Genomic DNA, 14,290 nt, shown 5'->3' with positions numbered 1-14,290 from the left:
CGTTTCATTTCATTCCCTCTGCGCACTTCGAACTGATCGCTCGCATTGCTCCCCGGACTCTGGACTCCGCACTCGCTCGCTTCCTTCACTTCGGACTTCGACTTCGACTTTGATTCGATTACGCGCTAAATTATTGAACACATTTCGACGGAAAGAACCTCATAAGTTTCCCAAGATTACGACTTTTGCATACTTGCGGCATACGCGGTATTTTGTTTTTTTTTCTGAGTGAAGTGTAAACATACATAGCGGAAAACCGAAACAAAAAACTGCTCAAAATGGGTCGCCTGTTCCAATACAATCGCTTTGGCGCCACGGATAACATCAACAAACGCAACAAGAAGGATACGCAGACCAAGAACAAGATGGTGAGTCTTGAAGAATATTCAAACGGGGGAATAGTTTCGGACTATCTCAGGAAAGGGGTGCAGGACAGTTAGGTAAGGCAGGGAGATTTGTAATAATAACTACTCTAAGGACTTTTAGTGATATGAAAGGCTCAAAAGGGGAATTAAACGTGGCTCTTCTAGAGTACGATCGATCCTTTAAAAGAACACACATTGTGTGGTATTTACGCACTGGAAAATCTCAGTTAAGTGAATATCCTTGAGACCATTCAAGAGATCTGCTATCATAGTTTATAGAATATCACACACATTACACAGATACCCCCCCAATAATCCATTCAGATTTCACACTCCCCCACACACTCCCACAGGGAGACGCAGAGTTCGATCTAGTAGTATCGCCCATGACAACCCACGCACTCTTAGCACTATACTATCAACAGTAAACTCCGTTCCATGTTGACCATCTGTGGAGAGCGGTGGAGCGGGGGAGCGGTGGCTGGGAAGTTGGGGAGTTGGGTTCTGGGGTGCATAACGAAATTCAAAACACGAAACGACAACAATTAAAATGATTTAGTGTCACAGATAGGAGATCCCACAACAACACAGCAAGAGCGGACACTGAAGCATAATAAACTCGACTGTCGGCGTAAATCAGTGGAACACTAAATCACATAGAATCAAATAAATATGATTTGCATAAAAACCAAATCAAAGTATATAAAACAAACACAGACACAGACAGAGACAGAGAGATTGGGACAGAGGGGGAGGGGGAGAAGAGGAGACCTAAGCCGGGCGTTAAGCCAACAAACAGAAATCAGGAAAATAAATCAAATAAATCAAATTGTAAATGCAGCGATTTCTGGCGATAAGTAGAGCAAACAAACGGAATACGCACTGAACCTGGGGAATGGGATCGGGGAAATGGAAACATATGTTGCTCCTCGCCCATAAAGATAATGATTGATTCGACTAAATGGATTTCTATTTGAGTATTTGTATTTGATTAGCGATAAGCGCTAACTAGGCTTTATCGTCGCTATAAGTCGACTGTGTGGAATGGCAATGGCGACGTCTGTCTCTGGCTCTGGCTCTGTCTCTGTCTCTGGCTCTGATGATGATGATGATGATTCCCAAAAGCAGATTAGTCAAATATCTTAATTAAGACAAACTACCTGAGAAGCTACCTGAATACAAAAAGTCAACTCTCTCTCTTTCTGGTGTCTCATTTTCTCCAGATCTGGGTACAAATCTTCTTAGGTAGCTACTTTGCTTTACTAATCTCCTGCTTTGACTTCCCCGCTCTCCGATGCTGCAGATACATAGAGTGACAATGCGCTCAGGCAACAGCATCCAGTCCAGCCACTCGTACCGTACCACCACACCATCCGCCTCACCATTTATCAAAATATTTATTTAAAAGAGCGACAAAATCTGGGGAAAAAAGTTTGTAATTTCAAACTGAATGACAGTTTGCGTTTTGCCTTCTGCCCCGGCTACTCCTCTTTTATCTTCCGTGCTCTGTGCTCTGTGCATTTTCCATCATTGTTCCTTCTGCGCCTGTCATTTTTCACGGGAATTGACACCCATCCCAGAGCCAGAGCCCGAGACAGGGCCATGGCCATGGCCAGTCCATTCCATTCCATCCCATCCCATCCCACACCGTTGCCATACCACACCATACCATACCATAGTACTATGGCCCTGCCACTTTATCTCGACTCGGATTCTTTTTGTTTTGATCTATGGAAATCTGTCTTGTTTTCCTTCCTTTTATTCAATTTTTTGTTGTGGGTGTAGCCGTGTTTGGGCTCCCTAAAGGATTGTCTTTTGAAATAGGAAGTTGTTGTCGCTTGACGCTTGACGCTGTGACGGGTGTGGCCGCAACGGGAGTTGATTTACCTAGAAGACTTGAACCGCACAAAAGAGTTCTTCAAACTGAAAAGTGCAAGAATGCAGAGTCTGGAATTCCATCTCTCAGATGCTTCCCCAGAACTCTGAGCATATCTCAGGCAGCGTAAATCGTTCGACACCTCCCCAATACAGAACCGAGAATCCGCATCCGTTATCAAAATCTATTGCCCGAGAGAATTGCCTGTCTGTTTACAGAACGGACTGGCCTGGGCTGGGATGGGGCTGTGTGCTGACAAACGATTTCAATTAGCCGACTCACGATACGAGATAAAAGGCATCGCAGCGCATCGCATCGCATCGCATCGCATCGCATTGCCTGTCGCGGGTCAAAGATACGAGGCGGCACTCGTTCAAAATGGAATCGAGACAAGCTGCAAAAGACCAGAACTAATAAAATTGTCACCCAACTGTTGGCTTGGGATGTCAGCTGGACGCGGTCTGTCGTTTCTGAGATGACCATATGTTCGTGCAGTTGGGGAGGATGGCAAAGGAGGGGAACTGCAACCATATTGCCTAGATTAAAATCTAAAACAATTAAGAAAGCAAAAGATACCCTGAAAGCGGAATTGAGTTGATATGTTTGTGCCTTGGAGTTACTATAGTACGGAGATCAGCATTGGCAAAGGAGTGGATCAATCGTCCTCTCTTTCTCCCTCTACGACGATCGAAATTACACGGAATTCTTATGTGTACATTTGAGTTATAGTTCCATGAATGTTCTCCGCCTAAGCGTAGCATCTTCTGCAGGAAGAATGTAGTTATGATTTATAGTTTCATGATACTCTCTCCTGCATAAACATGCGCCTAGACTCACAATGGAGCCGAGGCACACACACAAATATGCGTATCTTCTGTTGGAGGAATCCGTTTTGGGGCATCTTCCTCTCGGGGTACTTTATGGTGCCATGCTCCGACGCCATCATCGCCCTGCCTAAGTGGCTTCTGGTCTGCTCTGTCTATCGTGCCCTTCCTGCCGCTCCGGCTGGATTGCGGAGATCTTGGCTGGGATCGACTTCTCTGGTCTGGCGCATGATAGGCCTCATAATTCTCGATGAGATGCAGCTAAAATTAAATCAACTTCTGGCGACGATTAGCAGCAATGAGCTGAGGCATTTAAATTCTAAGGCATTTTAATGCACTTTCCCCATAAGAACTCTCGCTCCGTCGCTCCGTCGCCCCCTCAAGGCCAATGATTAATGCTTATATCCCATGGTCGTGTTCTACACATGTAAAATGTATTTTCGAGGGCATGTGAAGGGGGATGGATGGGGCTTTGATTTTGGGGCTCGGCTCGGCGCATCGGTAAGTGGAAATTCTAAGGATAGAAATTAATTGCGATGCTTTTAAGTGCATTTAATTTGAAATTTCCAACCAGCAGACGACGCCGCTGCCTTGTTGACTAAACCGAAAGATTTATTAGTGGCATGTTGATGGGGGGGCGGGGGCGGGGGGCACTGCAATTGCGACTGCAACAGAAAGCTGCACAATTGATGAGCATAATTAAATAGCCGGCGACTGGCAAGACTCGGATTGCATTGCCTTTCATTGCATTGCATTGCATGCATTGTTGTAATTTATGCTCCATATTTTGCCAAACTACTGCTCACTGCTCACGAATGTAGCTGTAGCTGTTGCTGTTGCTGTATCTGTATCTGACGATCTGTATCTGAGTGTGACTCCGGACTAGCCCCGTCGTTTTGAGTAAACAACAATTTCACTTATTTTCATGCTGTCTGCCGTCTGCCGTCCGTCGTCCGTCGTCCGCCGTCCGCCGTCTACTGTCTGCCTTCCTTCGTCGACCATCATCTGTCTGCATTGTTATTTTTACGCTCGACTCAATATAAATTTTCGCAGTGTGCTCGTGTTTCGCCCCGTGCCCCCCGCTGCACTGTCCTGTTCCTCGTTTTGTTTGCCACATGCCACGCCATGAAAATGTAATGCAAATATGCAAAAAAGCTTTCAACGGTATATCCAACCCGTCTATATATCTCTCTCTCTCCCTCTCTCTCTCTCTGTATCTACGTACGTGTAGGGCCTGGCTACAAATAGTTTTGGGTTTGGTTTAGCGTCTGCCCGTCACTGCCCAACAGTCCGGCGGCCAGCAAACCAGGCGGCCAACATCATCGTTATCACCGGCACGTTGTCCATTCCCGTAACCGCTCCGGTGTCCCGTGTCCCGTGTCCCGTGTCCCGGTTCCACGTCGAGCTGTTTGAGTTTCATATGGCTTCCCGCCAAGGATTTGTGTGTGCATTAGACGACGAAACGACTCTAGAGCCGACTCTCGGGCAAACTATTTGCATGCGAAAACTACGAGTACAGACAGCATAAGTTGACTGGAGTGACTAGACCAAGAGCACATAATACCAACCAGTACTCGTAGTTTTTCCCTAGTTGCGGACAAAGTTGCCTAGTTTCCTGAGAGTGAGAGAGAGGGCGAGAGAGAGTCTCTCTAATTAAATTGTTCGCTAACCCTCAAAATGATAAATTCGAAAAGTTCATTGCCTTGACCATACCATGCCACTTGTACGAATGGAGGGGATACCCCTATCCCCCGCCGTTGTTCCACTTCATCTGCATAGGAGACCCTCCTCAAAAGATACCCTCTTGAGAATTCTCTACCCACACACAAGAAAATACAAAGAAAACGACCTGCGCCCATAAAATAAAATTAAAATTTCAACAATTTTTTAATTTGCATTTAATAAACCCATCAAAATGGTTTTTTAAACTCACATAAAACGCACACAGAATATACAGCCAGAGTAACAGAAAAGAAACAACTCAATTCGTTTCACATTTCAATAATTTTTTATATGACCCATTTTTTTACACCTATAAAAATGCCACAGAAAAGCCTCGGAACGGAACGCCATAAAAAGAAGCCAATGCCACACGCCACACGTGTCTAAACAAAGGATTTTCTAGCAAAAGGCAAAGCTAATTGCTATAAAAAAAAATATCAAACACAAGAAACGAAACCATAAACATTTTCCCTGCATATAAAACTAAATTAGTGGGAAAATCATTTTACGATCCCCAAAAAACGAACTCGTTTAACAAAAACTTTTCCGCTGGTTCCCTGAAAAGTGTGTCTTTTTTGGAGGATGGCGAGGGAGGAGAGGGGAGGGTGAGCGAAAGATGTGTGTGCCAGCGAAAGACATGTTTTTAAAAAATGTCATAAACTACTCGCGAGTCCATGTATCTCTGACATTTTGAAAGCCCCGAACAGACACGACACGTGTGTGCCGGAGATCACTTTGAACGCTGCTCCGCTCCGCTCGTTCGTGTGGCATTAAACTGTCAAATTAGCTGGAACTAAAAGCGAAATGTCTACAAAATATTCAAAAATGTTTCCCTAATGCTCGCGACCATCTGAAATATTACTAATTTCCATTTGAAAATGTCTAAAGGAATCTTCAAAATTTCATTGATATTGCCATGGAACAGTGGAACAGAGGACGGAACTGAGGGTGGAATGGGTGGTGGGTTGCTAGAGGAGGAGGTGCAGGAAGGGGGAGGAGGGCTTCTGGAAAACAGAAGGTGGAGGAGTTTTGTTTTGGCCGCACAGCTGCTTTGGCAATTGCCCAATTTGTGAGGATAAGCGAGTGGTTAGCGTTATTGCGGTTGCAATTTAATAGCCACCAGGAAGAACCACTGAAAAGCTGCAGGTTGTGGTTTGGGCCGCCCAGGAAGGGTGGGTCCTGGGTCCTTCAACAGCTGCTTGATTTTTCATGGCTGAAAATTCAGGCATATGTCCATGAGTCCTCTGTGTGGGACCTCAAGTGGCGCTGCTCGGAGTTCGGTGGTACTCATGTGGATAGACAAAAAGGAAACATTTCAATAAATTCATCAACTCATCTTGCCCTGCCACTTCAACTAATTTTTCTTTTCCCTCCCGATCTCCCCTCCCCTCCCCGTTCCGACTCACTCTAAATTCACAATAAATGAAAATTTAACAACTGTTTTTATAAGACCAAAAAAGGCATGGAGGAATGAGGAAAAGGGCGACCGAAAGACCGAAGGGTTCCCTCTATCTTCTTTTGTTGTCCGTCAGCTGTCGAAGGTGCTCCGATGCGTTGGCTGCTCTTCTCTACTCTGCTCTTCTCTTCTCTCTTACCTGAGTTTTCCTCGAGTTTTTATTGTAACACATTTTGATTACGAAAATATGCTAACACCTCGCAGGCCAAACAAAGAGATACGATAGATAGAAGCCCGAACAGAGTGCCGTGCCAGTGGGCTCGGGGCTATGCTTCATCATCAATTAGAGTTACCTTTCCGCAGGGCAGGATCAGGGACAGACAGACAGAGGGATTGATGCAGAGAAGAGGTCTCCCAGACCTATGATTATTGCATTAGCACGCACACAATCAAACGAGGGCAACGCCAACACCTTTTGATATTTTGGTCACTACTGTATGGAGAGGCTCAAGTTTTCCTCTTTCTGTTTCTGTTTCTTTCTCTTGATTTCATTTTGGAATCTTCTTTGGGGTCTATTATCATTGAAATTACTGTTCCTCGGTTCCTTTTTTGGGGTTTGGTTCGGTTCGGTTGGGCCTTGGCTTGCATAAATTAAAACTCATGTAACTGGCAAGAATCGTAGCCATTAAACGCTTGTTGGCCCATTGTGTGTTTGATTTAAGCCGATAAAAGGTACACTTTGAGGCATTTTCACGCCGCTTTCCCCCCCGCCCCCCGCCCCCCAGCCCATCTTTGCTCCCCTGCCCCCTGCTCACTGTTCTGTTGTTATGTTCTGTTGGTCAATCTCCAGCAGATTTATGCGCTGCGTGGCCACATCAAAGAAACTCTTTTGGCCATGGCTCGTTGGCTCCGAATTAATGGGCATTGGACAAGATGTAGAAACAATTTTCGTCGGGTCGGTTTGTCCGTTCACATTCACATATAAGCAAGATTTTCAATTGGAAATGCAAATCAATGGTGCAACGGAAGTTCTGTGTCTACACTTCCTTTGTTTGGTTTGCATTTGGAATTTATTGAATGTGTTGAATTATGAGAGAGGCGAGCCACTCCCCTCTTCCCGCTCCCGCTCCCCTTACTCTTTATCCATTGAATCCAGATTCATTATCCCACGTATAGAGAGAGAGAGAGAGAGAGAGAGCCACTACCTGGAAGGCCATTGTCCCGGACTGCCATTCAATTGAATGCTCATTATTTTGCCATTTTTTGGAGTGTTGCACGAGTGTTGCGAGTGTGTGCGTGCTGAAGTGTCGCACACGCAATGGATTTAAGCATTTCGATTCGTGCCAAAAAGGGGTGTGCCAGCAGCGGAATGAGATCTGTTCTCCCTCTTCCACTAGACTAGAACAAAGGATGCAGCAGCAGCAGCAACAGCCAGAGCGATGAGCGGATTCCAGGGACCTGGGCAAGCGGCAGGATCTGCCGAGTCCGGATCCCTGCCCCTTACCATGGGATCCGTCCAGAGACCATTGTAGACAACTTGCGTTACACGTCTCCGCAAGGTGTTGTTATAGAAGCCTTTGAACTCGAATTCCCATGGTTTACCCGACATATCCACATACATGTACACTTCCCTGGCAGTCGCTGAGTTCTAGAAGTGGCGAAAGTTATTAAAGATCAGTAGAAGGAAACCCCTTATCTTGCCACAAGGAACAGCGTCAGCAGCAGCAGGAACAGCAGTTGCAGCAGTGGAACTGCTACAAGTTTAAAGTCAAAAGCGAGCATTATTCAAATATTTTCATGTGACAGTGAGGGAAAGCTAGCTAGGATCCGCATCCCTTCGAGCCCTTGGAACCCCTGGTACTCTGGTACTCTGGTACTCATGTGCTGCCTGCCTGCCTTATGAATATTTTATGGGCGAAATGAAAGGCAAATACGAGAAGTGAAAACAACAGGCTGGCAAATTATACAACAATGAACAAGTAGAGCAAGCGCATTACAAGGATATCACAGCAGCAGGAGGCACTGACCCAAAAGCATTAGCAGGAGTCGGAGTCGGAGTCGGATGAGAGTCGGGCGATAGTCGAGAGAGATTTGAGAAAGGGAAAGGTCCCTGAAAATGGGAATGGGAATGGGATTGGTACGAGTATGACAATGGCAAGAGCTGAACAAAGCGCACTAGGAGACTGTGAAACAAAAACAGGGATAATGGTGTGTTATCTGAATGGTTCTCGTTACATAAGAGCACTCTTCGACGGAAAAAATGTGAGCATGGAGCTGGGGCTGGGGCTCAGGATTTGTTATATTCGGGGATACAAGATTTATGTGACATTTGGTACAAATTCTTTCGGCTAAAACTAACCAACAATTTCACCTTGTTTGTTCTCGTTCCGACAGCTACGCAATGCCATCAAGTGTCCGGCCTATTCGGACATCTATGGGCAGTACAATGACTCGTCCTTCGAGAAATGCCAACAATGGAGCAACAAACTGCAGTTCCCAACGGCAGTGGCAGCGGCAGCAGCAGTGACAGTGCCAGCCGAGGAGCCCAGCCAGAGTCGCACCCATAAGGTCTACGATAGCATGAAGAACTTTCTGCAGCGCAAACTATTTGCCCAACCCTCGCACAAGGAGCGAACACTGAATGAGGACCCTACCAGTGATTATGATGAGGTTAGTAGACCCCCGAAGAAAGTTCCATTTAAAATGGAAGACTAACCAGATGGTTTCTCTCTTCAGCAGGACCTTCTCGACTCCTCGTACCAGGCCGATGCGGAAGAAGAGGAGGAAGAAAGAGATGCCGATTGCAGCTGCAGCTCCAACTCCAACTCCAACACCAGCTCCATATCCAGCAGTAGCCATGCGGACACGCCCAAACGCTCGCCCCAGAAGTCGCTACTGTCGCTCAACTGCTGGCAGAGCAGTCAGCCAAGCGACTCCAACAAGGAGGAGGATGACTCCGATGCCGGAATCTCCGACTGCTGCCAACTACTGGTGGAGAACACATCGAGCAAAAAACAGCGACGCAGCTCGCCCAAAAAGCGGACATCCCTGCCCCGCTACAACAGCAGCAACAGCACCGAGGACGATGATGATGATGAGGAGCCGGAACTGTTGGCCTGCGCCTGGTACCAGCCCCGCATCAGTGCGAAGGCCGCCCAAGAGCATCTGCAGCAGTCGACCCCGGGCAGCTTCCTGCTCCGCCGTAGCACTCCCCGCCACTTCGAGCTCTGTCTGCGCCTCGAACGGAAGGTGAAGACGTACCCGGTGCAGTCCACCCGCACCCAGATGTATCGCCTGAAGGGGGCCAAGAAACAGTTCAGCACTCTCAAGGCCTTGATCACCCACCACTCGGTGATGGCCGAGCAGCTTCCCCTCACACTGGACATGCCCAGGGAGCGACATGTGGTCAAGCCGTCGGCGGTCCGCTATGCGGACGATTTCGAACCGCTGGAGTCTCTGCAGCTCCTGGGCATCCTCAAGAGTCTGCAGGCCAAGAGCATTGAAATATAGAATAAGAGGGTGGAAATGGGGTAATTTAAGGGGGTTATTAATATCGAACTGCAAAGGGAACGATAGGTGAAAGAAATATTATATAGGAATTGTTTTTTTTTTCTATGCGTATTAGTCCACTAAGGAGGCTTTGTGATATAGTTTATGGATCTAAATCGGGATCTGGGGGGCAAGTAACCCCGGCTTTAGTTGTACATTAAGGGTCCACCATTTACCAATTAATTGAAATATTTCTATTCGTATTGATAAGTTTTCTATTGTGAAAGTAAATTATACGTAAATAAAGATCGAACAATGCAATCCGCAAATGCAACCCTCCAGAGGGTTCAATCTGTGTCCACGCCCCAGCAATCCACACGATTTCCTGTCACCCCCTCATACCCCTCCCTCTCCAACCGCTGAGTGAGTGAGATGAGTTCTGGGGGAGGGTTGGCCAGGGAACGCTTCACTTACATGTGATTAGCGATTCAAGTGGCTCTCATTAATTTTTTAAGTGCGGCTCGTGGAGCTCTCGACGCAATGCGCTTGGCAACATGTTGGCGGCAACATTTCGGTGGCATAAATAATTAGCAGCAACGACAAACGTTTTAGTGGTTGCAGGGAGTGTCCGGGCGTTCAGCCACCGACCTATAGACTTGTAGACCTCATCAAAAGAGGCGTGGTACAGATTGCTCGACAAATAAATAGCAGGGAGAATGCAAATATTTGATATAATATCCTTGATCACTGACAAGGACTCCAGGGTGCGTGGCACGCCCTAACCGGAAATGAAATGGCTGAGGAAAGTAAGTGTTTAAGCGGGTAATATATCCTTTATCCTTAATAAGAACTCTATCAAAGCAGGGACATTCTTCCGATCACTGGAATCGCACGCCAAGATCGGATCACAGACCGAGGTACCGGGCGAACAGAAATCCCTAGAAGGAAACTCATCCAAATTAAATTTTTGTTGCATACTTTTGGGCTGACCAAAAGTGAAGTTGCCTTCTGCTAATTTCTGTTCGCCTGGTATTGAAATTCGAAATTTCTCATTTACGGCCATTTAGCTACGGATTTAATTTGCATTTTTACTTTGGCTATATCTAGGCTATTTATAGGCCGATCGAAGCGTGGCATGGCTCTTCGTTATCGGGAGAGCCCTGCCAACCGACTGCCATCGGAAAAAAGGACATCCATTCTCTCACGATTTTCGCAAAAAATCATGATGGTTACATCATTAAATTTGCAAAAAATCGGCCTCATTTTCGTAGTCGAGATTTTGGTGCCGAACGACAGTCTGGGTCCCCACGATCCTGGGAAAGTGGGTCCTGCTCCGATCTGGCGCCATATATCTGAGATATAGCCTTCCGAATGGTTGGATGTGCAAATCATTCGAATATTTGTTTTTTCTGAACGCTATATCTCAGCTATACGGGAGCCGATCGGAGCGTGGCATGGCTCTGCGTGATCGGGAGAGTCCTGCCAACCGACTGCCATCGGAAAAAAGGACATCAATTTCCTCACGATTTTCGCAAAAAATCATGATGGTTACATCATTAAATTTGCAAAAAATCGGCCTCATATAAGAAGTCGAGATTTTGGTGCCGAACGACAGTCTGGGTCCCCACGATCCTGGGAAAGTGGGTCCTGCTCCGATCTGGCGCCATATATCTGAGATATAGCCTTCCGAATGGTTGGATGTGCAAATCATTCGAATATTTGTTTTTTCTGAACGCTAGATCTCAGCTATACGGCAGCCGATCGGAGCGTGGCATGGCTCTTCGTGATCGGGAGAGTCCTGCCAACCGACTGCCATCGGAAAAAAGGACATCCATTCTCTCACGATTTTCGCAAAAAATCATGATGGTTACATCATTAAATTTGCAAAAAATCTGCCTCATATAAGAAGTCGAGATTTTGGTGCCGATCGACAGTCTGGGTCCCCACGATCCTGGGAAAGTGGGTCCTGCTCCGATCTGGCGCCATATATCTGAGATATAGCCTTCCGAATGGTTGGATGTGCAAATCATTCGAATATTTGTTTTTTCTGAACGCTATATCTCAGCTATACGGCCGCCGATCGGAGCGTGGCATGGCTCTGCGTGATCGGGAGAGTCCTGCGAACCGACTGCCATCGGAAAAAAGGACATCCATTCTCTCACGATTTTCGCAAAAAATCATCATTAAATTTGCAAAAAATCGGCCTCATTTTCGTAGTCGAGATTTTGGTGCCGATCGACAGTCTGGGTCCCCACGATCCTGGGAAAGTGGGTCCTGCTCCGAACTGGCGCCATATATCTGAGATATAGCCTTCCGAATGGTTGGATGTGCAAATCATTCGAATATTTGTTTTTTCTGAACGCTATATCTCAGCTATACGGCAGCCGATCGGAGCGTGGCATGGCTCTGCGTGATCGGGAGAGTCCTGCCAATCGACTGCCATCGGAAAAAAGGACATCAATTTCCTCACGATTTTCGCAAAAAATCATGATGGTTACATCATTAAATTTGCAAAAAATCGGCCTCATATAAGAAGTCGAGATTTTGGTGCCGAACGACAGTCTGGGTCCCCACGATCCTGGGAAAGTGGGTCCTGCTCCGATCTGGCGCCATATATCTGAGATATAGCCTTCCGAATGGTTGGATGTGCAAATCATTCGAATATTTGTTTTTTCTGAACGCTAGATCTCAGCTATACGGCAGCCGATCGGAGCGTGGCATGGCTCTTCGTGATCGGGAGAGTCCTGCCAACCGACTGCCATCGGAAAAAAGGACATCCATTCTCTCACGATTTTCGCAAAAAATCATGATGGTTACATCATTAAATTTGCAAAAAATCGGCCTCATTTTCGTAGTCGAGATTTTGGTGCCGAACGACAGTCTGGGTCCCCACGATCCTGGGAAAGTGGGTCCTGCTCCGATCTGGCGCCATATATCTGAGATATAGCCTTCCGAATGGTTGGATGTGCAAATCATTCGAATATTTGTTTTTTCTGAACGCTAGATCTCAGCTATACGGCAGCCGATCGGAGCGTGGCATGGCTCTTCGTGATCGGGAGAGTCCTGCCAACCGACTGCCATCGGAAAAAAGGACATCCATTCTCTCACGATTTTCGCAAAAAATCATGATGGTTACATCATTAAATTTGCAAAAAATCGGCCTCATATAAGAAGTCGAGATTTTGGTGCCGAACGACAGTCTGGATCCTTACGATCCTGGGAAAGTGGGTCCTGCTCCGATCTGGCGCCATATATTTGAGATATAGCCTTCCGAATGGTTGGATGTGCAAATCATTCGAATATTTGTTTTTTCTGAACGCTATATCTCAGCTATACGGCAGCCGATCGGAGCGTGGCATGGCTCTTCTTATTCAATAAAAATCAAGAATAACAATTATTATAATAGTTATTCAAAAAAAATCAAGAATAACAATTATTATAATAGTTATTCCATAAAAATCAAGAATAACAATTATAATAATAGTTATTCAATAAAAATCAAGAATAACAATTATTATAATAGTTATTCCATAAAAATCAAGAATAACAATTATAATAATAGTTATTCAATAACAATTATAATAATAGTTATTTAATAAAAATCAAGAATAACAATTATAATAATAGTTATTCAATAAAAATCAAGAATAACAATTATAATAATAGTTATTCCATAAAAATCAAGAATAACAATTATAATAATAGTTATTCAATAAAAATCAAGAATAACAATTATAATAATAGTTATTCCATAAAAATCAAGAATAACAATTATAATAATAGTTATTCAATAAAAATCAAGAATAACAATTATAATAATAGTTATTCCATAAAAATCAAGAATAACAATTATTATAATAGTTATTCAATAAAAATCAAGAATAACAATTATAATAATAGTTATTCAATAAAAATCAAGAATAACAATTATAATAATAGTTATTCAATAAAAATCAAGAATAACAATTATAATAATAGTTATTCAATAAAAATCAAGAATAACAATTATAATAATAGTTATTCAATAAAAATCAAGAATAACAATTATAATAATAGTTATTCAATAAAAATCAAGAATAACAATTATCAAGAATAACAATTATAATAATAGTTATTCAATAAAAATCAAGAATAACAATTATAATAATAGTTATTCAATAAAAATCAAGAATAACAATTATAATAACAGTTATAATAATAGTTATTCAATAAAAATCAAGAATAACAATTATAATAACAGTTATTCAATAAAAATCGAGAATAACAATTATAATAATAGTTATACGATAAAAATCAAGAATAACAATTATAATAATAGTTATTCAATAAAAATCAAGAATAACAATTATCAAGAATAACAATTATAATAATAGTTATTCAATAAAAAATCAAGAATAACAATTATAATAATAGTTATTCAATAACAATTATAATAATAGTTATTCAATAAAAATCAAGAATAACAATTATAATAATAGGTTTTCAATAAAAATCAAGAATAACAATTATCAAAAATAACAATTATAATAATAGTTATTCAATAAAAATCAAGAATAACAATTATAATAACAGTTATAATAATAGTTGTTCAATAAAAATCAAGAATAACAATTATAGT

At 43.7% G+C, this 14,290-nt stretch overlaps 1 protein-coding gene across 2 annotated transcripts; it reads left to right on the top strand.

The window, feature by feature from the left end:
* LOC108152920 (tensin-4) lies at window positions 1–10,001 on the top strand. Of its 2 annotated transcripts, none has more exons than XM_017282600.2 (3): window positions 1–368; window positions 8,578–8,853; window positions 8,923–10,001. In XM_017282600.2, exons 1-3 carry the CDS (start codon window positions 279–281, stop codon window positions 9,691–9,693), a joined length of 1,137 nt encoding a protein of 378 aa, XP_017138089.1. In that variant the 5' UTR covers window positions 1–278; the 3' UTR covers window positions 9,694–10,001. The 2 variants fall into 2 exon arrangements, with proteins under 2 accessions (XP_017138089.1, XP_017138088.1); XM_017282599.2 differs by having other exon boundaries at window positions 3–368; window positions 8,920–10,001.
* The last annotated feature ends 4,289 nt before the right edge of the window (window positions 10,002–14,290 follow it).

The sequence above is a fragment of the Drosophila miranda genome, chromosome XR (genome assembly GCF_003369915.1).
Source record: "Drosophila miranda strain MSH22 chromosome XR, D.miranda_PacBio2.1, whole genome shotgun sequence".
In the NCBI taxonomy this organism is placed as follows: Eukaryota; Metazoa; Arthropoda; class Insecta; order Diptera; family Drosophilidae; genus Drosophila; species Drosophila miranda.
The sequence above is the reverse complement of the archived record's forward strand: the minus strand, read 5'-3'. Positions and strand labels throughout refer to the sequence as shown.